This window comes from Eurosta solidaginis, chromosome 1 (genome assembly GCF_040869045.1).
Source record: "Eurosta solidaginis isolate ZX-2024a chromosome 1, ASM4086904v1, whole genome shotgun sequence".
NCBI lineage: Eukaryota > Metazoa > Arthropoda > Insecta > Diptera > Tephritidae > Eurosta > Eurosta solidaginis.
In genome coordinates, this window is record NC_090319.1 from 265,516,056 (window position 1) to 265,539,090 (window position 23,035).

The 23,035-nt window shown below is 37.8% G+C and overlaps 3 protein-coding genes and 1 long non-coding RNA gene across 7 annotated transcripts; 1 reads left to right on the forward strand and 3 right to left on the reverse strand.

Moving 5' to 3' along the window:
- Nucleotides 1-4,510: 4,510 nt before the first annotated feature.
- On the reverse strand, nucleotides 4,511-7,564 carry LOC137237246 (putative nuclease HARBI1). Of its 2 annotated transcripts, none has more exons than XM_067760660.1 (3): nucleotides 7,037-7,564; nucleotides 6,603-6,961; nucleotides 4,511-6,527 (listed from the first exon to the last, which is right to left on the reverse strand). In XM_067760660.1, the coding sequence occupies exons 1-3, from the start codon at nucleotides 7,303-7,305 to the stop codon at nucleotides 5,956-5,958; spliced, it is 1,200 nt and encodes a 399-aa protein (XP_067616761.1). In that variant the 5' UTR covers nucleotides 7,306-7,564; the 3' UTR covers nucleotides 4,511-5,955. The 2 variants fall into 2 exon arrangements, with proteins under 2 accessions (XP_067616761.1, XP_067616760.1); XM_067760659.1 differs by having other exon boundaries at nucleotides 6,600-6,961; nucleotides 7,037-7,560.
- A 4,754-nt stretch (nucleotides 7,565-12,318) lies between these two features.
- On the reverse strand, nucleotides 12,319-13,714 carry LOC137237248 (uncharacterized). Its single transcript, XR_010948878.1, has 4 exons — nucleotides 13,336-13,714; nucleotides 13,070-13,259; nucleotides 12,763-12,997; nucleotides 12,319-12,707 (listed from the first exon to the last, which is right to left on the reverse strand). It is a non-coding gene; the product is annotated as an uncharacterized lncRNA (long non-coding RNA).
- Nucleotides 13,715-15,981: 2,267 nt separating this feature from the next.
- LOC137242725 (uncharacterized) lies at nucleotides 15,982-18,079 on the forward strand. 2 transcript variants are annotated; one of them, XM_067769982.1, is made up of 4 exons: nucleotides 15,982-16,188; nucleotides 16,280-16,668; nucleotides 16,743-16,871; nucleotides 16,935-18,079. In XM_067769982.1, exons 1-2 carry the CDS (start codon nucleotides 16,002-16,004, stop codon nucleotides 16,612-16,614), a joined length of 522 nt encoding a protein of 173 aa, XP_067626083.1. In that variant the 5' UTR covers nucleotides 15,982-16,001; the 3' UTR covers nucleotides 16,615-16,668; nucleotides 16,743-16,871; nucleotides 16,935-18,079. The 2 variants fall into 2 exon arrangements, 1 of the variants encoding a protein (XP_067626083.1); XR_010950352.1 differs by having other exon boundaries at nucleotides 16,000-16,219.
- On the reverse strand, nucleotides 17,903-21,520 carry LOC137242709 (uncharacterized). Of its 2 annotated transcripts, XM_067769963.1 has the most exons (6): nucleotides 21,094-21,520; nucleotides 20,891-21,028; nucleotides 20,724-20,825; nucleotides 20,477-20,652; nucleotides 19,823-19,954; nucleotides 17,903-18,310 (listed from the first exon to the last, which is right to left on the reverse strand). In XM_067769963.1, the coding sequence occupies exons 1-5, from the start codon at nucleotides 21,324-21,326 to the stop codon at nucleotides 19,866-19,868; spliced, it is 738 nt and encodes a 245-aa protein (XP_067626064.1). In that variant the 5' UTR covers nucleotides 21,327-21,520; the 3' UTR covers nucleotides 17,903-18,310; nucleotides 19,823-19,865. The 2 variants fall into 2 exon arrangements, with proteins under 2 accessions (XP_067626064.1, XP_067626074.1); XM_067769973.1 differs by lacking the exon at nucleotides 19,823-19,954.
- Nucleotides 21,521-23,035: the final 1,515 nt, after the last annotated feature.

A 23,035-nucleotide genomic window follows, 5' to 3' on the forward strand; every position in this document is an offset into this window, starting at 1 on the left:
CTGTGGCACCCCTCGTTTAATTCTCCTTGGTTTTGATGTTTCGTTTCTAAATTGCACCGATGCCTGCCGACCACCCAGATAATTTGCGGTCCACCTTTTTAGACATGGGGGAAGGGTAGACCCTTCCAGGTCTTGCAGTAACGAGCCATGGTTGACCGTATCAAAAGCTTTTGATAGGTCTAGCGCTACGAGTACTGTTCTATGGTGGGGGTATTGATTTAAACCGCAATTTATCTGGGTGCTAATGGCATTTAGCGCGGTGGTAGTGCTATGGAGTTTTCTGAAGTCATGCTGATGAGGGGCTAGCTGCAAATTTGCTTGGAAATAAGGGAGCAACTACGGGACGCCCTTGGGCGTGAACAGCAAGGAGGTTAAACTCTTACCTATCCAGAATCAACCCCGACATACAAAATGTATGCCCCGCTTGCAATGTGTCCCCACATGACACCAACCATCTCTTTAATTGCAATGTGGAACCAACGCCTCTAACACCCCTTTCCTTATGGTCCACCCCTGTTGAAACGGCAAGTTTCCTTGGACTCCCGTTAGAGGATATTGATGACAATTTGTAATCGGTCGCGGCTATTAGGTGGGGCGAGAATTGCTACAACAACAACAACAAACAGCAAGGAGCCACAAAAGATTTATAAAAGTTACGTGGACGTCATGGAAGCTCAACGTGGAGGAGAGGGTCAAGAAGGCCTCAACGGCACTCTATGCATGTAAAAGAATGCTGGGGTGTACGTGGGGCCTATCGCCCTCTCTTTCTCATTGGGTTTTTACAGCGATTGTAAGCCCTATTCTATACTATGGAGTTCTTGTTTGGTGGAAAGCCACACAAAAAACAACATACCTCAAAAAATTAGAGGGGGTATGTAGACTATCGATGCTTTGCATTACGGGAGCCCTGAAAACAACCCGGAAGGCTGCACTGTATGCCATTCTGCACATTCCACCTGTAGACCTGGTAGCAAAGAACAAAGCGTTAACGACCGCAACCAGGCTCGATGCTTCGGGGCAGCTTGAGCGCCGATCATATGGCCATAGTAGTATAGCGTCCTCAGTCACAAGACGAACAGACTACATGATTCCCTACCTGCACTTTGAGGGAGATCTCAAGGCCACAATAGAGGTGGACGGTTGGCGCAAGGGTGCGCAAATGGCGGACGAGGCGATACATGTGTACACCGATGGTTCCAAAATAGTGGAAGGAGTAGGGTCTGCGGTATACTGCGCTGATCCGGAATTAAGCAGATCCTACAGGCTGCCGGATTACTGTAGCGTTTTCCAAGCGGAAATATTAGCCGTAACCAAAGCAGTAGAAACCCTGGAAGAGAATAGCTTAAGCTGCAACCGTGTTAACTTTTATATTGACAGTCAAGCAGCAATTAAGGCAATAATCTCGCATAGCACAGCATCTAAATGCGTGTTAGAGTGTAAGCAGTCTCTGGAGAGAATCGGGACAGGGAGAAGCATACATCTATATTGGGTCCCAGGGCATATGGGAATAGATGGGAATGAAAAAGCGGATGAATTAGCTAAAAAGGGCGCATCCCTTGAAGCTTGCTCCGTAGACGTCCCAATTAGATTGGGCGAGATTAAGCGAAGGCGAGAGGTGCACATGATCCACCAAGCAGAAAAGGCGTGGGTTCAAGCGCGGGGCTGTAAAGTGTCGAAGATTATGTGTAGGTCTTACAACCTTAGACTAACACAGTTGCTTCTATCATTAAAAAGAGAGGACTGTAGACTCATGACGGGTATTCTGACTGGACACTGCCTTCTGGCGTCACATGCCTTTAAATTAGGCTTGGTCAGTGATAGCAGGTGTAGGAAGTGCGGGTTGGAGGAGGAAACGATCGAGCACATTCTGTGCTCGTGCCCTGCACTTGCCAGGCTAAGACTCCAGCTATTAGGAGTGATACAGCTGTCAGATCTAGAAGCAGCAAGTGGCTTAAGTCCTAGGAAGCTTCTAGTATTTGCCAAGAGGACGGAGTTATTTTATAACATAGGTCCTGGTTTTTGATAGGGTTTTTCAGTTTGGTCGTTAAAACAAACTTCTGGTAACACTACGGACTCAATCAGTCTATGTGAGGTCCTCATGGACCGGCCAGTTCAACCTACCTACGTGGACGTTGGGTTTTGGGATCAAGCCCAGAACAACCTGTCCGATGCAACCACGAGACACACTGAACAGAGTATGACCGTCCTAAAAAGATTCTTTTCCGGCAGATGCAGCAAAACCATTTCTCAGGACCGGGGTCAGGAGACGGACCCGGATTGGATTCGATGCCTTCCCGGAGTAAGAGAATATGGAGCAATCCTGCTGCAAAGAGCTGCTGGGAGGATGACAATTTGTGGGAGGGACGAAACAAATTAGATGGGGTCACACTGAAATGACAGTCCTTGGTCGGGAAAAATCCCGAGTCGCTCCGGTACATAGAACCGACTGCCAAGAACTCCTCACCATCGGTGTTAAGCGGAGCTTGCCTATTGGCGGTTTTTCTTTCCCATATATAATAATAGATTGCTAAGCTCGCATATCATAGATCAACATAACTACATCAGAAGTTTTTAACGAAATGGAGATGCGGGTAGAGTGATAGTAGGGTCGGATGCTGGGGAAAATTATATCGGTAAAAGCGATGAGTCAGACGTCGACAGCGGTTAGCGGTAAGTCAATGAGCTTGGTGATAGAGCGACAGGCTACAGTGAGAAGCCGAGAAAGTTTGCTGAAAAGAGTTTTGCCGTGAGAAAACCTCGCTTATGAGGAAAAGGAAACGAAATATAGAGACGTCATTCAAATGAAGGAGGTCAACCCTTTATTAAGAGGCGGATAAGGACCAGTCGCCGCCAAGGGGAAGTAGCATCAAGACTGCGGCTCTTTCAGAGAAGCCAAAAGGAGGTAATGCTGGGACGAACTGATTAAACCGATTCCAGCCATAGTTTCTGCTGAATGGTACAATAAAGTTAAGGTAATAACGCCGCCTTCATATGACTAGGAAGTTTTTACAAACTTCAACCTGTAAGGTACGAGCGCACTATGGTAGAATCCGAACCCAGAAGGGTGAAGAAAGGCACGAAACAGGCAGAGTAACAGAACCCACTTATAGAACAAGAATTCTGCAGCGCCTTGGAGCTCTAAAGAGCTGAAGACAGTTCGCTGATAAGGGCTTTGTCGCGAGGGAGCCCCGATACTGCATCGGTAATGAGAAGAATTAAATGGAATGAAGAGGCAGCATTCAACTGAAGGAGGTCGACCTGTTTTTAATAGTCCGAAAAGACCCAGTCCGAAAGAGCCAATGGGAGATAGTACCAAGATTACGGCACTCTCGGAAGACCAAAATTTAGTCGCGATGTGAAGCCGTTTGTCCCTGAGAGGATGTATGTTCGAAGAAATACTTTTGTATGCTTAACAAAAGGTGAAGATCTGTAGGAATGCACGAACCGAATGAGCCGCTTCCATGTTCCGATAAAACGGAATAGTACAATAACGTTAAGGTAATAAGGTGCAATAATTCAAATAAAACTGAATGGTACAATAACGTTAAGGTAATACGGTGCAATAATAGCGCCATCTTGAGAAGGCTATACAGTTTTTTCAAACTTCAAAAGGCAAGGTGCGAGCGCACTATTCGGGGTGGTGGGTAAGGCGCAGGTCCCAACGATGCCAAAGAGAAAGGAACCCCAGCGGGTTAGGGGGTCAGAATATACCCGCGGTAGGTATGCCTGTCGTAAGAGGCGACTAAAATACCAGATTCAAGGGGCTGTGTAGCGCAACCCTTTCAGGTTGCCAGCGAAATATATAGCTTCTCCGAACCCAATTGTCAACCTCCCCTATCCGTGGCGAATCCTGTTTCACTAACAGGCGAGGCCCTGGCGACCCCAAGCTCCTCATGGAACTTGGGGGTGGAGAGGGAGGGGTGGCCTGAAGGTTTAATGTGGCCATATACATCGTTCCCGAGATGGTCGGGCTAGCACCTTAATGGTGCTGTGTTACCGGAGCGTACCGGATCTGTATCCAGCAAAGGACCATCACATCGATAACACTCCCAAAGCCTTCGGGGAGTAACCTTATCTCTACAACAACAACACCAACGTATGGATTGCGTGTGTGGTGAATTCGGAGGATGCGTTGATCGGACCTTGTTCAAAAGGAAGCATAATTGAACTAGGCCTAATCAGTGCAAATAAGCTCTATAGCTCTCTCATCCTACAGGTTAGAGTATTGGAGACAAAGGACTTGATCCTTTTCGTTTAATGATGTGCTGTGAGCTTCAATCATGAAGGGAGAGACTTGTACTGAATTGGGAGGAACATATGAAGGAAGACTTACGTCTTCCTTAGCGGTCTCAATTGTTGCCAGTTTTGCGAAGCAGGGATGACTGTGACTTGTGACCTGGTACACAAGGGGCAAAACCATCAAACGATTCAGCGCAGCCTAATGATGATAATGAATAAAAAAGATCAAATGTGGTATTCACTGATTCGAAAGGATATTTAGATTCTGGTCTTACTCAAATGCATTAGCATTTTATATCATTATTTATTATTTCTATTTTCTTATTTCGAACTTAATGTATAATTATGTAACGCTATAACTTCGTCATATAAAAAATAGATAAATATGTAAAATATTCAACCATGAGTATTAAAAATAGGGGTACCCAGCCAGCATTTTTTGAAAATTTTGATAAAAAAAATTTTAAATATCATACCCAAGATGATTAAAAACGTTCAAATTTAAAAGCATTTTCTGTCTGAAAATTAAGGTATCGTCGGGAGAAAAATGTTCCTTAAATGTGATTATTCTTGAATAATGATTTATGATTCCTATTTCGCACCGTTTTTTATTCATATTTGATATCATTGTAAAATTGAGCTTTAATTGTTTTAGAGTAATATTTGACTGCTTTTCACAGTCATTTTCTTATCATATTCGTGCACATATCTCAATCGTTTTGGCTGAGATTTTTGAATGCGATTATCATGCATTTATTCTTCATATCTCATTCAAAATAAGATACTGATAATAATCTTATATCATCAGGGGAAGAAAGCATGCGGAAGTGAGCTATTTGAACCACAGGTCATTCGCAAACAGACTTGACCGATATACACCTGCGACTACAACATCCAGCATCAGGTATGATCGTCAATATCTTAAAATACGATACGGTACGGGATGTTGAAGCCATATCCAAGTACATAAATATGTCAAGAGAGTTTCACTTAGCTGGGATTCAAATAGCTCACAACCATTGTATTGCCTAACTATTATGTATTTTCTGGGAAGCCGAAGGTGGATAAATGGCTGGGGAAATCTTCGGTCACGAGCAGCATTTGCATATATTATATAGAATATCTTAATAATAGAATTTTTATATACATATTTTTCCGAACTTCGTGATTTATGTGTATGTGAAAAAAATAAGATTTTCAATGAAAAGTAAAATTTTAGCAAGTATAAAATTCATTATTCAGTCAACAAACATAGTCAGAAAAGATTCAGAAAGCTGAATTAAAAATGATTATAAATTTTTGATCACCTAAAGTAAACACATTTCATTCAAATATGATTCCAAAATGTGATTCAAAAACTATATTCAGTTTTTGATCATCAAAGGTAAGCATATTTGATTACTCTTTTTGTTGGTTTTTATGAAATATTAAAATTTAATCATCGAAAAAAAAAAATAAAAAAAAATCATCAAAGGACTTCAAAAATGATTGCATAAAGTGATCGAAAAATGCTTTTCAGTTTTTGATCATCAAAAGTATTCATATTTGAATATTTCTTTTGTTCAATTTTATGACAATTCATTATTTAGTCAGAAAGAGTAATCAAATTATATTTATATGTAGAGAAAATTTAATCATATAAATGCTGAGTGGGTAGGATTGAGTATAAATGCAACATAAATATATCTATTTTAAAAACTTTTTGCAAGTGTTTTCTTATATCATCCATTTATCCTGATATGGCAGTGCTCCTTCATTTATAAAGTAATTAGCCAGGGTTTCTCTCAGCTGAAATGCATCTCTACATACTACTGAACGCACAGAAGGTAGTGACCGTGTATTATTTAACTCACGCCTCCAATTACCAATAGTAATGATTTTACCCTTTTCCACACGGTCAACATAATTCTTTGGACAATACAAACCATACGGATCGTTCCTCATTATAAAATTGTGTAAAGCAATACAAGCCAATACGATTGTTTCACAATTTTTAGGATTACCTTCAATCTCTGTATTCAATACCCTCCAACGGGCAATCAACACGCCTAAGCTATTTTCTATAGCTTTGTGTGCATGTGAAAGACGATAATTATAAATTTGTTTGGTTTTTGTAATTTCTTCACCGTGATATGGGCGCATTAAAATTTTTCTCAACGGAAACGCAGAATTGCCTACAAAATAATGAGGAAACGGTTTCGACGTTGCATTGGACAGTGGCACAGGCGGTGGCAATGGCAGTGTATTTTGTATAAAGGCTTGCCCAAATGAGGAATGTTGAAAAGCATCTGAAAAATAAATTTAAATAGACATTTTTCATTACTACATTTGTAGGCTTATGATTGTTTAGTTTTCCTAACCACCATCACTGAGATTACTATATTCCCCAACACTGACAGCAGTGAAAATATGTTTAGCATCACATGCGGCTATCAAATAAATGCTAAAGAACTGTTTTCTTATCATTTCATCTGGATCGGATGGAAACTTAATAGCAATACGTTTTCCATCAATTGCACCTACACAATTCGGAATATTCCACATATCCATAAAATCATTAGCAATGGATTGGTAATCTTTTTCTGTTGGCTGGGCAACATATTTTGTTGAGAGTATACGCCAAATTACTTCGCATGTTTCCAGCACAATTAGCCGTACTGTTTTCTTTTCAAAATTATACTTTGCTGCAATAGTTTGCATGGATGAGCCTTGTGCTAAATATCTAAAAAATGTGATAGTTATACAACAAAAGTTTAGGAGTTCATAAAATATTGATAAATTATGTATCTATATTTACTGCAAGGTTACTGAGAGTCTTTCCTCTGGATAAATTTTCTGTTTTGGTTTACGCAACGGTCTGCTAACTAATTGCAGTAACTTGTTGAAAGTGGGGTGCGTCATCCTTGTATGTTGAAACATTTGATCTGCACCCATGCCAAATGTGGGCCGATTTAATTTTTTTTTCGGTACTACTTTCTCCCTACGACTTTTCAAGTTTTTATATGATTTATATAATCTATGCAACTCGCAAAAATTTATAAAAATCTCGTCCATATCTGTATCCATCTTCCTGCCGCTATTTTGTAATTGTAAATTTTTTAATTTTGAAATGTAAACAAAATAGAGCAAATGATGTTTGCGGTTGTAACAGCTGTTGTAAAACAGCGGGTCAACGAAACAGTGCTGCCAGCATAATTTTTTTCCTTCTGGATTGCTCGCAACTTATCACATTAATCAAGGATTAAATGACTGAAATCATCAACATTAACTACCATTTAACTAGAAACTTTTTGTCGAAGCTATAACTGATGCCGGTTGGTATCACCCATGGCGGAATGATACAAGGTGGCAGCATGGTGACATACCTACAAATATAAATCATGGCTCAATCATGATACAAAAAATGGAGGTAGTTCCATTTCGTGCATGGTTCAATTATGTACAGGTTGGCTCATCTCATCAGCTGATTTTATTTATGTCATTGCATGGTCGAAGGGATTGTCAAAAGGAGATGGCAAACTCAAAATGAAACCAACACATTGGCAACATTTTACTTACACATACAAAAACTGCTAAGTTTTATGTTTCCATTCCATACCATTCGCACCAACACCAATACACAGATTTTGACAATTTGAACAGACATATTTTGTTGCTTTACAGATGAGCCAACCTGTATATAGTTGAACCATGATTTCGTGTGACGTTAACCACTTGAATTTTGCGGGGACAATGGCAATTTCACTAAAAACAAGCTACCAGATTGAAAAAATGTTGCGAATTTTTCTAATTTTGATGGATTTCGTATGAACGAATACGACTAAATTACTTTCATAGTTATTTTAAATAAAAAAGAAAAAAAAATGAGCCCCATGCCTTCGAAATATTTTAATACGAAATATCAGCCTATAAAAGGTTTTTAATAAGTTTTTCGAGCTCCCGAAAATTGTTTTGGTGGAAAAAACTTGGATCGAAGTATGCAAAGCAAGGAAATATGGCCTTCTTAAGTGTACGTACGTTTGCTCAGAACAATTTGTCAATTGCTTGCTCAAAGGAAGTCCTTATAAACCGAGACCGCAATTTCTTGACAAATTGGCTACAAGTCCACATTTTTAATTTTTTCATTTATTTCATAATTCAAGCGCTGCGCTTTAGGAAGGAATTGTTAAACCATTTTTTAGGGAGGACATTACCCTGTAGCTCTGCAGGTTAGCCACTAGTTATGAGAGTGTTTTTGCCCGTTGTACCAGGGGTCACCTGGGGGCAGCCCCCCCTCTACACATTCTGTGCCCTTTTAGCCTTCACATAGATGTGCAGACTTTGGAGGAACACTTTTTCTCAACATGCCTTGAGAAATATCCACTGTGGGGGCACGATAATAGGGCCATGCTAGAACAGGATTTATCGTGTATTTTTTTTCTGTCTAGGGGTCAAGCTGCCATATAGATATGAGTCATTAACCAACGTATGAGTCATTATCTACTATTTTTCAATAAAATTGCATGTTTTACTGTATTCTCAATCGATATATATGCACATAAATCGTGATAAAGCATATTATTATTGTCTCAGATGGTCATTTCGTTTTCATCCTAAAGGAAATTTCATCTAGAAAACCCACAATTTCGCCCTAAACAGTAATGGTATGGCAACGCTTCTGGCAAAACAACACCCTACAAGCCAGGTACCCGTTACCTATCGATTACTTAATCGTTACCAATAACTTGGTCACCAATTATCGTCTTGATGACTTTTACATTGCTGTCGTGAAAAATGTAACGCATGCGCTCTCTCAAAATAGTGTACGTGTGGCTCGCTTTCTCGCTCTTACCTATTGTGTTTTCGACGTTCCTTCTCGCGCGATGTTATTTACATTTTTAAGTTACTTCATTAGGTATGTTTTCGTTATCGCTAACCAAAACATATGCAACAACAACAACACGGGTAACTGGCCTATCGGTTACCCGTACCGGTTACCTTCTGTCAGTTCGCTTTTTATATGAATGAAACGCATGATGACAATTTGTGATCTGTCGCACCTATTGGATGGGGCGAAGCACTGCTACAACAAGAGCAGGCGGACAACCCGGAAAGAGAGGCAGGAACTGCATGACCCATCGATCCCGAGCCGTTCCTGTCAGTTGGGGGGGGGGGGGGGGGGGGGGGTGAGAAGAACACTGGAGCAATACGCCAGGTTTGAGACAATCTGAGTTACTGTTAGGAAGTTATAGCACAAGTCGCTACAGGGCAATAAGAGACCTATCGAAAGATAACCGAAGAATCCAAAGAGCTTTCTTACAGGGCATTATAGACTGAGCAGCCGTATGCAGAATGTGGGCATACTATCTATTTTATTTTTATTTTTTTTGTTTATTTATTATTACGGTCTTTAAGACCTAGTTTAGGTTAAAATAAGAGATTAAACATAAATACTTATGTCACATTTAGTGACGTAAAATATAAAAACAATTTTTCTTTGAACTTACTAATATTTTCACAGTCTTTCAAATCAGAAGGTAACTCATTATACATTTTATACCCTAAATATTCAAGAGACCTTTTGGCGAACTCAGTTCTTATTCTAGGCAGTCTTATATTATTGCAATTTCTAGTTCCATAATTGTGGATTTCATGATTATAATGTATTTTACTACTCAGGTAATTCGGTAACATTCCTAACCTAAGTTGGTGTATAAATTTCAATGTGAAATAACTAACTGACTGTTTAATACTAAGCCAGTTTAATATATTGAGCATTACAATTTTTGGCGTTCTTGGAGGACATTGTAAAATAAATCGCATTGCCTTGTTTTGCTGTATTTGAAGTTTCTTAATATACATATCATTACTTAATAGCAGAATAGTATAAGGTGTGGTTCAATAATTGAACGATATACCAATATTTTATGACTTTGACTGATATGTTTACATGTTCTATACATTAAGCCTATTTTCTGTGCAATTTTCCTTTCCAGATAAGTTACATGCTCTCCAAAATTTAGATTATCATCAATCAAAACTCCTAAATACTTAATCTTGTCTACTCTTTGGATTTCCATATTTTTTACCTTCAGCGTAATATTATTTAAACAATTGTTACTTATGATATTAGTGTTTTTACAAAATATCATGAACTTAGTTTTTTCGACATATAATTTCAGTTTTCTAAGGCATAACCATTTGTATAGCGAGTCCAGGTCTTCTTGTACTTTCAGCATGGCACATTCTGCATATTTTTCACTTATGATAAGCAATGCATCATCCGCAAATAGACGTATTTTACAATATTTTAAGCATCTTTTGATATCATTGATATACAATGTAAACAATATTGGCGCCAAGACCGAGCCTTGTGGTAAACCAATGTTAACATCCACCACTGATGAAACCTCCTTTGCAATTATCGTTCTCTGTTTTCTGTCACCCAAATAACTCCGGAACCATTCCAACGCCTTTCCTCTTATACCAATTTTAAACATAACGTCCAATAGCTCAAATCTATCAACAGTTTCAAAAGCCCGTTTTAAATCCAAGAAGACAGACACCGTACATTTTTTGTCCGCCATGTCTTCTTTCCAATCTGCAATTACCATATTCAACGCTGTTTCACAAGAATGGCTTTTCCTGAATCCCGATTGTTCTGGGATAATCACATTGTGCTTCTCTAAGTATGCCACAAGTTGATCCTTCACCACTGTCTCCATAATTTTTTCATCTGTAGGTAACGTGTTAATAGGACGTAGTTCCTCAGGTTTCATTGTATTTTTTACTTTTTCAACAGGTATTATTGTTGAAATTTTCCAGTAACTAGGTACAATACCGCTGTTTAAGGATTCGTTAATTATGTCTTTGTAGAAATTAGCAGTATATGTCATGGCATCTTTAACGACACCCTCCGATAAAAGCTTGTCGCCGCCATATTTGTTTTTAAGTGATTTTGTGATAATAATAATATCGTCCACTACAATGTCAGTAAATTTAAATGTTTCAAATGGATTACTATGATTTGCGCTTATTTCATCCCCATTTACAATTTCTTCGATGCTATCATTAATTTCAACAATACTTTGTATAAAAAAGTTATTTAGGGCATTAGCTATATCATATTCGTTTTCCAGGCATTCACCGTTAATTACAATTTTAGTGATATGTTTTTTAACATCATTAAGCTCGACGAGGTCTTTTAGACACTTCCACATACGTTTCATATCGCCATTGTTATGACTTACTCTATCTTTCATGTATATCTTTTTTTATAAATTATGGTTCTTTTATATATTTTCTTAATGACGTTATATTCGTCCCAAAATCCAGTATTTCGAGCAGTTTTATAAGATTCTATTTTTCTTTTATGCAGGTTTGTTAATTCTCGGTCGTACCACTTATTTCTTATCTGTATTTGGGTCCTCTTTATATAAGTCAGTGCTTGCATAGCCTCAGTTAAAACTTCGTTCAGGGCTTTAGTTTTAGTTTCTACTCCGGAAATTGACATAAAGCTGAAATCGCATGTTCGTAGCAAAGTTAAAAGATTTTCAGCACTATAGTACTCCCAACATGTAACATATGCCGATTTTGTGATCGATCAGCAGACGGCGGACCATATCCTCCAGGAATACGAAGCAATCTCAAAACGTAGGGCTAAGTTTATGGGCTCACCATGGCCAGTGCATTCCCACATTTAATCCCTCAAGCCAAGAACTCTGCTAGGGTTCATCAAAGAAGTCGGCTACGATGAGGTGCTGTGAAGGAGATGTGCAAGTCACTGTGCAATCCTCAATAAATTATCTATCTACGTTCCGGTAACAAGCACCATTGAGGTACTAACCCAACCATCTCCGGACCTATTGATATGACTACATTGAACCTTCTAGGGATTGAATATTAATAATGACCACAATGCGAAAGTCTGCTAAAATTTACCTTTCTCCATGGAATGCTACATATATAACTTCCCACGTTTTGAATCAGTAATGAAAAGAGCAAAATTTACTAAAATTTTAACTGGTTGTGGGTAAGGTGTTGATGTCCTCTCTTAACGCAATGTAATGGCAACGGCGACGCAGGGAAAATAAAAAAAATCCTATAAATCTACTGATCATAATTAATTGAGCCGTTTATTTTGAAAGTGGCATAAGTCATTTCCAACTCATGGTCTTAAATGCATTGTTATTTTTGAACGAATGCATATATAGATGGTTCTACAATTATAAAATAATAATAAGAATTGCATCTTTTGGATATTGGACTCGAAAAAACTGGAGGCGAGGAGAGATACAAACAAATTACCACTGAACCTAAACGACATGAAATGACTTATGCCACTTTCAAAATAAATGTATGCATACATACATATAGGTTTTGTTCTCCAAGCGCTATTTAAAGAAATCAATTGGTAGTTACATGAACTTCGAACTCTTTGATATTTGCCTTCTTCAATTGATTATCAACAAAAGCATGACAAATTATCACTAACAAATTCATACATGTTGTTTATATTTTTAATATGGTAGGCAATTTACTTACCCTTTCTGGTGCGATGATCCTGGACAATCGGGCCTGACTAGACGAGATTTATTTTGCTTTAACATAGCGTGCTAAACGCGAACCATATCATGTTAGGGCACAATTTCGAATATGCAACCAATCAAAGAAATGTCGTGCTTGTAATACTGCTGTGATAGCAGCAGCAGCTCCCTCCCGGTAGCGGCACATAAACAACAGTTGCATGCGGATCAGTTGCATTTTTTGCTTCGGCTACCTATTCAATTTTAATTCACATTACATTATCTACTATTGCAATTTTTAATCAATACAAATCAATATAAATTACCGAAGCAAATACTGGCAAACCAAGATGCGTAGTTCCACCCTTTTTTGGGAAAATACATCCAACCAATTTTGTACCGTATTCCAAAGCATGTTGGTTGTGGAAAGTACCTTGTTTACCGGTAAATCCTTGGCAAATGACACGTGAATCTGCATTTAATTGTAGGTTTCTTGTTGTTTTGTCATATCCTGAGCTGAATCGCATCCCGGCAGAGATGATATATATTAGAATAATATAACATTTTTTTTATTATTTAAAAATACACATACGTATGAATGAAAAGCAGAGAGTAAATAATGTTGCTTTGGTTGTAGCGATAAGGACACTCCCCGGGAGCGATTTAGTATGACCACCTGAAACCTTCTAGGCCATCCCGTCGATTCTATACAACTTTCAGATTCCAAAAACGGATCTCGACACGCGTCTTTTGATACCACCTTTGTTTAGGTTGTGCACTGTCTTGAAAACGTTACCTTTTTTGGTTTTGGAAATCGAATCTTCCAATTCCAATTGGTGGCAAGAGGACTTGGCTGCCTCTAGTTAATGCGCCAGGTTAATTTAGAAGTGCCTAAACAGCTAACACACGTCACACCTAAAAGCCCGTAGCACAAGCACTTTTTTAGTTTTTTAGTTTAATTACAATTATAGTTTTTCATCGTTTTAAAATGTTTCCCGGAATAATTAATAAATTTTCGTATTAAGATGACGCTGTCATTTCGATGACAGCAAGAAACGTCGATGTGTTAGTGGAGAGCGAAAAAAGCTTTGAATGTGTGGGTGAACTAGTTACCTCCGTCTTGTAGGGCAAACATTATGAAACTTCAAAAATCTCCAAAAACCTAGAAAAAATTTTGAGTGGAACTACCTTCTTTTTTGTATCATGGGCTCATCTCATCAGCTGATTTTATTTATTTCATTGCATGGTCGATGGGATTGTCAAACAGATGGCAAACTTAAAATGAAACCAACACATTGGCAAAATTTTCTTACAAATACAGAACCTGCTAACCCTTCAAACACGCGAGTACTCTATAAATACTGTAAGGAATACTCCTTTGGGAGTGTAGGACTGCTCCAAATCTAATCTGTATTCATACAAAAAATGTGCTCCAATTAACACTGCGATGTCCTAGGAGAGGAGTAGGTCATCCCACTCTCGCTTTGTTTGTGAGTATTCCATAGAGTACATACGTAAGAGTACTTTCCAAAGTACTTTTACTGTAGTACTCCATGGAGCACCCACAGAGGATCATATGCCAAAGTACTAAAGAGGAATTGTGTCGGAAAGAATTATCGAAGTGAATTTAATTTAAAATGAAAGTAAATGAAGAGGGGCAATACAACTTTTATATTTTATACTACGAATATTCTTATGTTATTTAACATTTGCGTGAATAAAGAAACTAATATAATATGTATACATAAAACCAGTGCGCTGTTGCATTTTATCAGAGGTGCCAAAGTAAAATTTTATTATTAGTTATTTGCATGCAATATTTTACTTTTGGCAACTCTGTTCGATCGTCATCGTGTCGTGATCACTGTCGTTAAAAAACGAGCAATGATCGGCTGATGGTGGTCCGCAAGCGCATTGCAAAGGAGTATTGTTAGAGTCATTGTTTACTATATAGTTTGGCAGCTTAAGTAGAGGTTATGTTGCGAATAGAGTGGAAGGCAGTGGACTAGGCAGTCGAATGTCATATAATGAAGGAATGGTGTTCGGAGTTTTTTCAAAGTTAAAAAAAAAATGTTAAAAGCTTTAATATAAATAAAACTATTGTTTTAATAACAACAAAAACGCCATAGATCTTCTGTATACATTAATTGGCAATGATTATCTCACTTTAAAGTTTGAATTAAATAATCTAAAGTTTTTTTTTGAAACTGAGTCGAGAACTGTGCGTGTGAATGTGCGAATTTTCACCGATCAGCTGTTAGTTGGACTACTTGGTTAAATTTACAATGGTTAGAGTACTCCAACATGAAGAAAATGGACCACGTAATCCAACAATTTTTGCAGGGAAATTTTATGGGGGAATATTTAGTATAAGGTGCCACGATTTTCAAACTTTTGCTGATTTGTAGGGGTAGAGGGGGTCCTAAAAATCACAGAATTATCATCCGCAACTCTAGGAAACTCTTAGTTTATGAAATATAAACCTTTTAATTTCCAAATTTAATTAAATTTCAACTTAAGTCCTGCACTTAAAATTTGGGTCGCACATGTCGATAGCGATATCAAAAGACGCGTATTTGCTTCAAGATTCAGAATCCGAAAGCAGAAACTACATTTTTTATCTCGTTTAAAAGTTATTCGCGGAAAACCCGTCGGTACTATTGTCGCTTTTTTCGTTGTTGCATTTAAACCATGGTACAATTACCAGGTAGAAGCATTAGCAAAAATGCAACCCTCCCGTGTATTTTGTTGTTGCCGCTGGAACATAAACTGTCAATCGGTCTTTCAATTTTTGTTGTCAAAAGTGATGGAAGAAGAAATGTCATTTGTAATTTTTGTCAACAAACCGAAAACTAAAACAGAAAATTAACTGGTAAACATTGTTTACTATATAGTTTGGCAACTTAAACAGAGGTTATGTTGCGAATAGAGTGGAAGGCAGTGGACTAGGCAGTCGAATGTCATAAAATGAAGGAATGGTGTTCGGAGTTTTTTCAAAATTAAAAAAAAAAATTGATAAAAGCTTTAATAAAAATAAAACTACTGTTTTAATAACAACGAAAACGCCTTATATATTCTATGTACATAAACTCGTAAAGATTATCCCACTTTAAAATTTGAGTTAAATAATCTAAAGTTTTGTTTTGAAACTGAGTCGAGAACTGTTCGTGTGATTGTGCGAATTTTCACCGATCAGCTGTTAGTTGCGCTACTTGGTAAAATTTACAATGCTGGTAAATGTTGGTTTTGTGCCCATAGATGAATATTTGCCGCTCACGAAATATATTCTTTCACACCGACGCAGCACACGCAGTTGGCAAAATTCCAATTAATACAATTAACATTGATTTAATGTCAATATTTGGCCATAAATTATATGGTACAAAGGGTGTTTGGGCACTTTATATACAGAGTGGATCTGGACAAGAGCGTGGTATACGTAGTGGTAATGTACCTGTACTGATTTGGTGCTGCATGTAGGCTATTTGCCTTAACAATTTGTAGTTATCTTTCTGATATTTGTTTTGGTTTTTAAGGAAAACGTGACCTACTGGCCGAATTGTATTCGGATTTAAGCCCAAAATATATTGGATTTACAACACCGCCAACAGGAACTGGTTCTGCATATAACGGTAGCGAAAGTGATGGGGGACTTCAAAAAAGAAGTACACGGCGCCGCGAATTGCTTATATATACTACAAGTCCAGATATAGGCGGTAGCGATAGTGAGCTTTTGACTGATGCAACGACTACGAGACGTACACGTAACCAGGCAGTATCGCCTTCACCGACTACATTAGCTGTAGCAAGTAAAAAGTTTATAAGTCCTATTGAGAAATTACTTGTGCGAAATTGTGAGACACAAAAGTAGTCCGTAAATGGATTAAATCGCATTGGACTTTTTGCTATAAAAGATATACCAGCGGTAAGAGCGCTTATCTCTAGCTTCAAATATATATTAAGAGTGTTAAAAGTTATTGTTTAAAATTTATTTTGTAGGACACAGAGCTTACCTTCAATTATCATTGGGATGATCTGTTGGGTAATGAGATAAAAGTTTGTTTATGTGGTGCTGTTAAATGCGCTGGTGAAATTGGTGGCAAAACAAAAGAAGAAAGACCTTTTAAAGTGAGTTGTAACACAAAATTGCATAAATAATAAAAAAAGATAATATTCATTTTGGTTTTACAGGAGCATTCCACTATAACGGACGTCAGTAAGACAAAATCAGTTCATGAACGTAAAAGAAAACCCCTAAAAAGGTTGCGAAATCGCGTTGAGGAAGATAGTGGAAAAAAGATAATAAAAAACGTTAGGTAATTGTGCAGTTTAGAGGCCCCACCCTAAAATTTGTCCTTTTTTTTGAGTGAGGTATCAAAAGACGCGTATTCACGTCTAGATCAATACCCTGAAAGCGGAAGTTAACTTTTTTTACCCGTTCAAAAGATAATAACGAAAAACCGCCACGGTGATGCACAATTTTTTTTGTGGGTACAACAGAACAACAACCATATGCAAATCGCCAACTTCAACTGCAAATATCTCCGGACAGAGATACAATTTTTCTTTTCCGCCTTGTTGTTGTTGTTGTAGCGATACGGTTGCTCCCCGAAGGTTTAGGGAGTGATCGATGTGATGGTCCTTTGCCGTTTACAGATCCGGTACGCTCCGGTAACACAGCATCATTAAGGTGCTGGCCCGACCATCTCGGGAACGATTTATATGGCCACATTAAACCTTCAGGCAAATCCGGTATTTTAGTCGCCTCTTACGACAGGCATACCTACCGCGGGTATATTCTAACCCCCTGACCCGCTGGGCTCTTTTCCGCCTTCGGATTATTGTTCTCGAGATTAATACGCGTCTTTTGATACCGCACTCAAAAATCTTGGCCCAACTTTAGGGTGGGGCCCCCAAACTGCACTACTACCAAACGTTCTTTGGTTAACGTGAAGATGGCTGAAGAAGTTCCAAATGCAACTAATACAAGCAGTGAAATGACAAATTTGGAAAAGCAAATTGAGGACAACACTACTGAAACGCCTACCGCTCATGACGAAAGGAATTATAATGCTGGTGTAAAGCCATAAAATTGCTGATGCGATGGAAAACATGAAATTGTACCTAGTATGAAAATTAATGAAAATGCAAGCTTACTATGTAGTAGGGCATGTTTTTCTTTCAATTATTTTTTGTTTGTGTAATTAATTCGAAGCTTCCTCACAAACTGTTTTTCTGAGTGTAAACATTAGATTGATATTTGTTATTAATATGTTTACATACTTTTTGATTTCACAATAAATTTAAAATATCACAATTTCATTTCACAGAAAGAATTTTTAATGTATTAATTCGTAAAGTGTTTGAAAAAACTGCGAAATATGAAATTTTCACAACAAATTAAATTCGTCTTTGCTCTAACAACCAGGAGGCTTTTGTATCAATTTAGGTTTTAGGCCGGATCTGGTATCGTTACCTGCTATGGCAAAAGTTCGGTTTTGAGTGTTTCCGTATCGGTTATACTCCGGTTTTGGTTTCTTGTCATTCCCTTTTTTCTATGTATTGCCCTGAAAATAACCATAATTTTAATAATATAATAATAAGGATATAAATAATTCAAAAGTAAATTTATCTAATATATAAAATTCTTCTGTTACGGTTTTAGAGGCTTAACTCCTCCGAAACGGCTGAACCGATTCTCATGGAATTTTGTGATCGTATTGGGTAGGTCTGAGAATCGGCCAACGTCTACCTTTTTTTCGCTACGTGCCTAGGGTCTTGAGAACAAAACGTGGACCCGGGTACCCCTAGAATGTGTTTATACAATATGGATATCAAATGAAAGCTGTTGATGAGTGCTATAGTACAGGATAATTTTCATACCCCTGGGTGACTAGGCTTTCGAGATATAGGCCAAAACGTGGACCCGGGTACCCCTAAAATGTGTGTGTATTATGGATATCAAATGAAAGCTGTTGCTGAGAGCTCTAAAGTTCAATGTTATATTCGGAGTCGCATCAACCTAGCAGAACTGATAAATATGCATGCGAAGCCGAAATAAAGACAAGAATTAATAATACCCACATACCTATTTACATACGTTCTATTCTATTTGCCTGAAATTTCGTATATAAATTTGCCTATATTAGTATTTACGATGCTTTTTTCCGGGAAGTATACCAGAGACGGACTGGGACTGGGATTAGGACTAGGACTGGGACTGAGACTGAGACTCGGAGTGGGACTGGGACTGAGACTCGGAATGGAACTGGAACAAAATACATACCACCCTCTGGGACTGGCAATAAGAGATGAAGAAGAAGGAGAAAAACTTGAGAAAAGAGAAAAGAGAGGAGACTGAGAAAGAGGTAGAATGAGTCGAAGATGGAGATAAAGCGAAAAAGACGGAGGGAGGAGTGAATAAAAAGATTAGGAAAAAGTGTAGAGGGGTAGGGCAGAGTTAGACGGAAAAAGCTTATTAAAATGTATGCAGATAGGCCAAATTTAGGGCAGAAAAACGTCTGCCGGGTCTGCTAGTAATATGTAAAACATAATTGTCTATCAAATTTTTCTCTTGGTGGCCCTGATAAGGGCCGTTTTGCGTAGGTATAATTGATTCGCAATTTTTTCTCTTTGGTGGTTAGTGGTAGCCCTGATAAGGGCCGTTTTTCGTATATATAGTTTTTCAATCACATTTTGGAATCATATTTGAATCAAATGTGTTTACTTTAGGTGATCAAAAATTTATAATAATTTTTCATTCTGCTTTCTGAATCTTGTATGAATATGTATGTTGACTGAATAATGAATTTTATACTTGTTGAAATTTTACTTTTCATTAAAAATCTTTTTTTTCGCATACACATATTTTTTCATGAAGCTAAAAAAATATATAAAAATTGTATTATTTATGCAGAAGATATTCATTATTCAAGACAAAAATAATGTAATGCTGCTTGTGAACGAAGATTTCCCCAACCATTTCTCTCCTTCAGCTTCCCAGAAAATACATAATGATTGGACAATACATAGGTTGTGAGCTATTTGAACCCCAGTTAAGTGAAACTATCTTGACATACCTGGATACGGCTTCAACATCCCGCAGTCGCAGGTGTATATCGGTCAAGTTTGTTTGCGAGTTAGCTGTGGTTCGAATAGCTCACTTTTGCATGCTTTCTTCCCCTGATGAAATAAGATTATTATGTAGTATCCTATTTTGAATGAGATATGAAGAATAAATGCATTATAATGGCATTCCAAAATGATTCAAAAATCTCAACCAAAACGATTGAAATATATTCACGAATATGATCAGAAAATGACTGTGAAAAGCAGTCAAATATTACTCTAAAATTATTAAAGCTCAATTTTACAATGATATCAAATATGAATAAAAAGCGTTTCGAAATAGGAATCATAAATGATTATTCAAGAATAACCACATTTATGGTACATTTTTCTCTAGACGATACGTTAATTTTCGAACAGAAAATGCTTTTAAATTTGAACGTTTTTAATCATCTTGGGGTATGATATTTAAATATTTTTTGATCAAAACTTTCAATAAATACTGGGTGGGAACTATTTTGTTTTAATTTGTAATGTTGAATACATAAATGGTTTTAAGCCCAATCCCAAGTTCTATGCACAAATAAAAGCTATGGTACTTTACTCCTAAGTTCTACGCATGCCAATTAGTATATATACAATACAAGGTAACGGAAAACACTTACCACGTAGCAACATCTTCTGCATCTGTCCTTCTGTAAAAACAGACTCCACGGCAGACATTACGATGGCCGTGTTGGCAATATTTCCTTTCAATTTTTCATTCTCCTCACGTAGCTTAAGATTTTCCACCCTCAAGCGGGTAATTTCTGATTCCATTGCACACTGGAGTAATATTTCACTAAATAAATTAAATTTATATGAGGTATTAGAAAGACTAAAATGTAAAGTGAATAAACTACGGGAACTTACTGCGTCTGGGTTTCACAGCTTATTTGTTGAACATCATGTATATCCGTTTGTGTGCTGCAGTTTTTCCGTGCCAAGTATTGGCTTTTCGCTCCAAACGTGTCACTTAAACAAAAAAAACCAAACATGTAGAAGGGACTTTATCAAATAACTTGCATATATTATCTTACTTTTCTTTCATATTAGAGATGAAAGGTTCACTTTGTAGCGGCGAAAGTATTGTCCGAAATTTTGGTAGATCACCGTAGGAATTACGGTTGGGGACGACGAGACAACTTTCGTTTTTAACAAACTCTTGATTAGTACTCCTAAGTCATAAATAAAATTATATTTCATTTTTTATCTTGCACGAATCGGGAAACTGAATACTTACATAAAAGCCGGTAAATATAGCGACGGAGTGGAGTTGGGCATCAAATTTACTCTTTGCGCTCCCACAATTAGGTCAGAGGCTTGAAAATGGAGCGAGCAAATGAAGCCGTTTTGCGGAAACTTAACGCCACAAGCCTTTTCCCAATTTTTTCTCTTCCTTGAATCTTGCGGGACTGTGAAAAGCTTCACACCCGCTTTCTCCCTTCTAATATTGCACAAACAACACTTTCCCATATTTAAATATGCACAAAACACAAGTAAATTCTGTTTTCTTTCTTTACAAAAATTTGCAAAACATTTAAAAACCACTGCGTATTAAGAAATTTTCACATCAAAAGTAAATAAACGAAAAATGTAAACATAAACAAAGTTTGACATTTTATGACCACCTTCGAATGAAAAAACATGTAAAATGCAACTCTGATGCTTTTACCTGGTAATTGTACCATGATTTAAACAAACGAAAACAAATGAAGGTGGTGAATAGGGTTGCCAGCTCCACAACAATATCTTTTTAACTTGGTAGAAGATTATAAGGTGGTGACACGTCGACATAAATGCAAACAAACATACACTATCAATGTATTTTGTTTTGTAATTCTTTGAATAATTTGAAATTAATGTACTTAATTGGAACAAGTGCAGAATACATACATTTGTCAAAAAAAAATAAAAAATTGGACTTTATAGAGATTTGTATGTTGATTCCAACGATAATTCTGCGTAGAACACATTTCTGCATAGGCGGCCTTCGGCCGCGCTTATAAAAAATAACCCTGGGCTACGCCATGCCAAGTCCGGGTGTGTGGTATAACCGTGGCTACCGCCACGGCGATGTCCTTCTGCGTATAAATAAAAATTCTGTGGCACATAATAAATAAATAATCATAGTCAAAATAAAATAGGTTTTAAATTTAGTTTCAGTTTTTTTGACAGATAGCTCATAACATATGTCCTCTTTTTTGTATAGGGGCTTTTGACTTTAAAAAAGCTTCCAGTAACACTATGGACTCATTCAGTCTAAATAACGTCCCCACGAACCTGTCAGTTCAACCAAACCTAGCCTATGTTAAAAGACAATATGAAATAAATAAGCTAAAAAAAAAAAATATACATCGCTGGCTACATGCACTGAACCATATATCTTTCGGAGAACTTTCCTTTGGAATAGGTTAGGTTAGGTTGCGAGGGCTGAGCTGGACACTATGGTAACAGCTCACTACTTAGGCCACCGATGGGCCCATTGCAATACCCTATACGGTCTCAAAGAGGACCCCCACTCTGCATAAAGCGGGTCAAACCACTTCGTGGAATTTATGTATTTTGCTAGAGCCTTGACTCCATAGCTAGAGACCTCAGGAAGGTCATGTAGAAAAGGTTTACCAAGGATGGCCATCCTACGTCTACTAAGCGCTGGACAATGACATAGAAGGTGCTGAACACTCGTCCTCTTCTGTACATCTGCAGCTGCGACAATAGTGGAAGGTCGTTAACTCCCATTCTAGCACCATGCGTGCCTTTTAAACAATGCCCTGTTAGAACCCTTATCAGGGACGATAGAACCGATTTGTTTAAAATCAGAAGAGCTCTTGTGCGCCCCTTGACATATGAGGGCCAGGTTAGCCTAATGTCTCACACGATGATATGGCTGACCATAGTCCATTTCCAATTCTTATAGTGCTTGTGTTCACACGAAGCCTGAAAGTGGCCATGGGTATAACTACCGAATCATTTCCCGGAAGGATATGGTGTTGTTGTTGTTGTTGTAGCAATGCTCGCCCCACCTAATAGCCGCGACCGATCACAAATTGTCATCAATATCCTCTAACGGGAGTCCAAGGAAACTTGCCGTTTCAACAGGGGTGGACCATAAGGAAAGGGGTGTTAGAGGCGTTGGTTCCACATTACAATTGAAGAGATGGTTGGTGTCATGTGGGGACACA

Excerpts from the sequence above, each read along its gene's own strand:
- LOC137237246 (XM_067760659.1), bottom strand. The coding sequence starts at position 7,305 with ATGGATACAGATATGGACGAGATTTTTATAAATTTTTGCGAGTTGCAT. Across the intron at positions 6,962-7,036 it reads AGACTCTCAGTAACCTTGCA|ATATTTAGCACAAGGCTCAT; the intron begins GTAAATATAGAT and ends CACATTTTTTAG. Across the intron at positions 6,528-6,599 it reads TAGTAATCTCAGTGATGGTG|ATGCTTTTCAACATTCCTCA; the intron begins GTTAGGAAAACT and ends TTTATTTTTCAG.
- LOC137242725 (XM_067769982.1), top strand. The coding sequence starts at position 16,002 with ATGAATATTTGCCGCTCACGAAATATATTCTTTCACACCGACGCAGCA. Across the intron at positions 16,189-16,279 it reads AGAGCGTGGTATACGTAGTG|GAAAACGTGACCTACTGGCC; the intron begins GTAATGTACCTG and ends TTGGTTTTTAAG.
- LOC137242709 (XM_067769963.1), bottom strand. The coding sequence starts at position 21,326 with ATGGGAAAGTGTTGTTTGTGCAATATTAGAAGGGAGAAAGCGGGTGTG. Across the intron at positions 21,029-21,093 it reads CTATATTTACCGGCTTTTAT|GAGTACTAATCAAGAGTTTG; the intron begins GTAAGTATTCAG and ends TTTATGACTTAG. Across the intron at positions 20,826-20,890 it reads ATCTCTAATATGAAAGAAAA|TGACACGTTTGGAGCGAAAA; the intron begins GTAAGATAATAT and ends TTTTTGTTTAAG.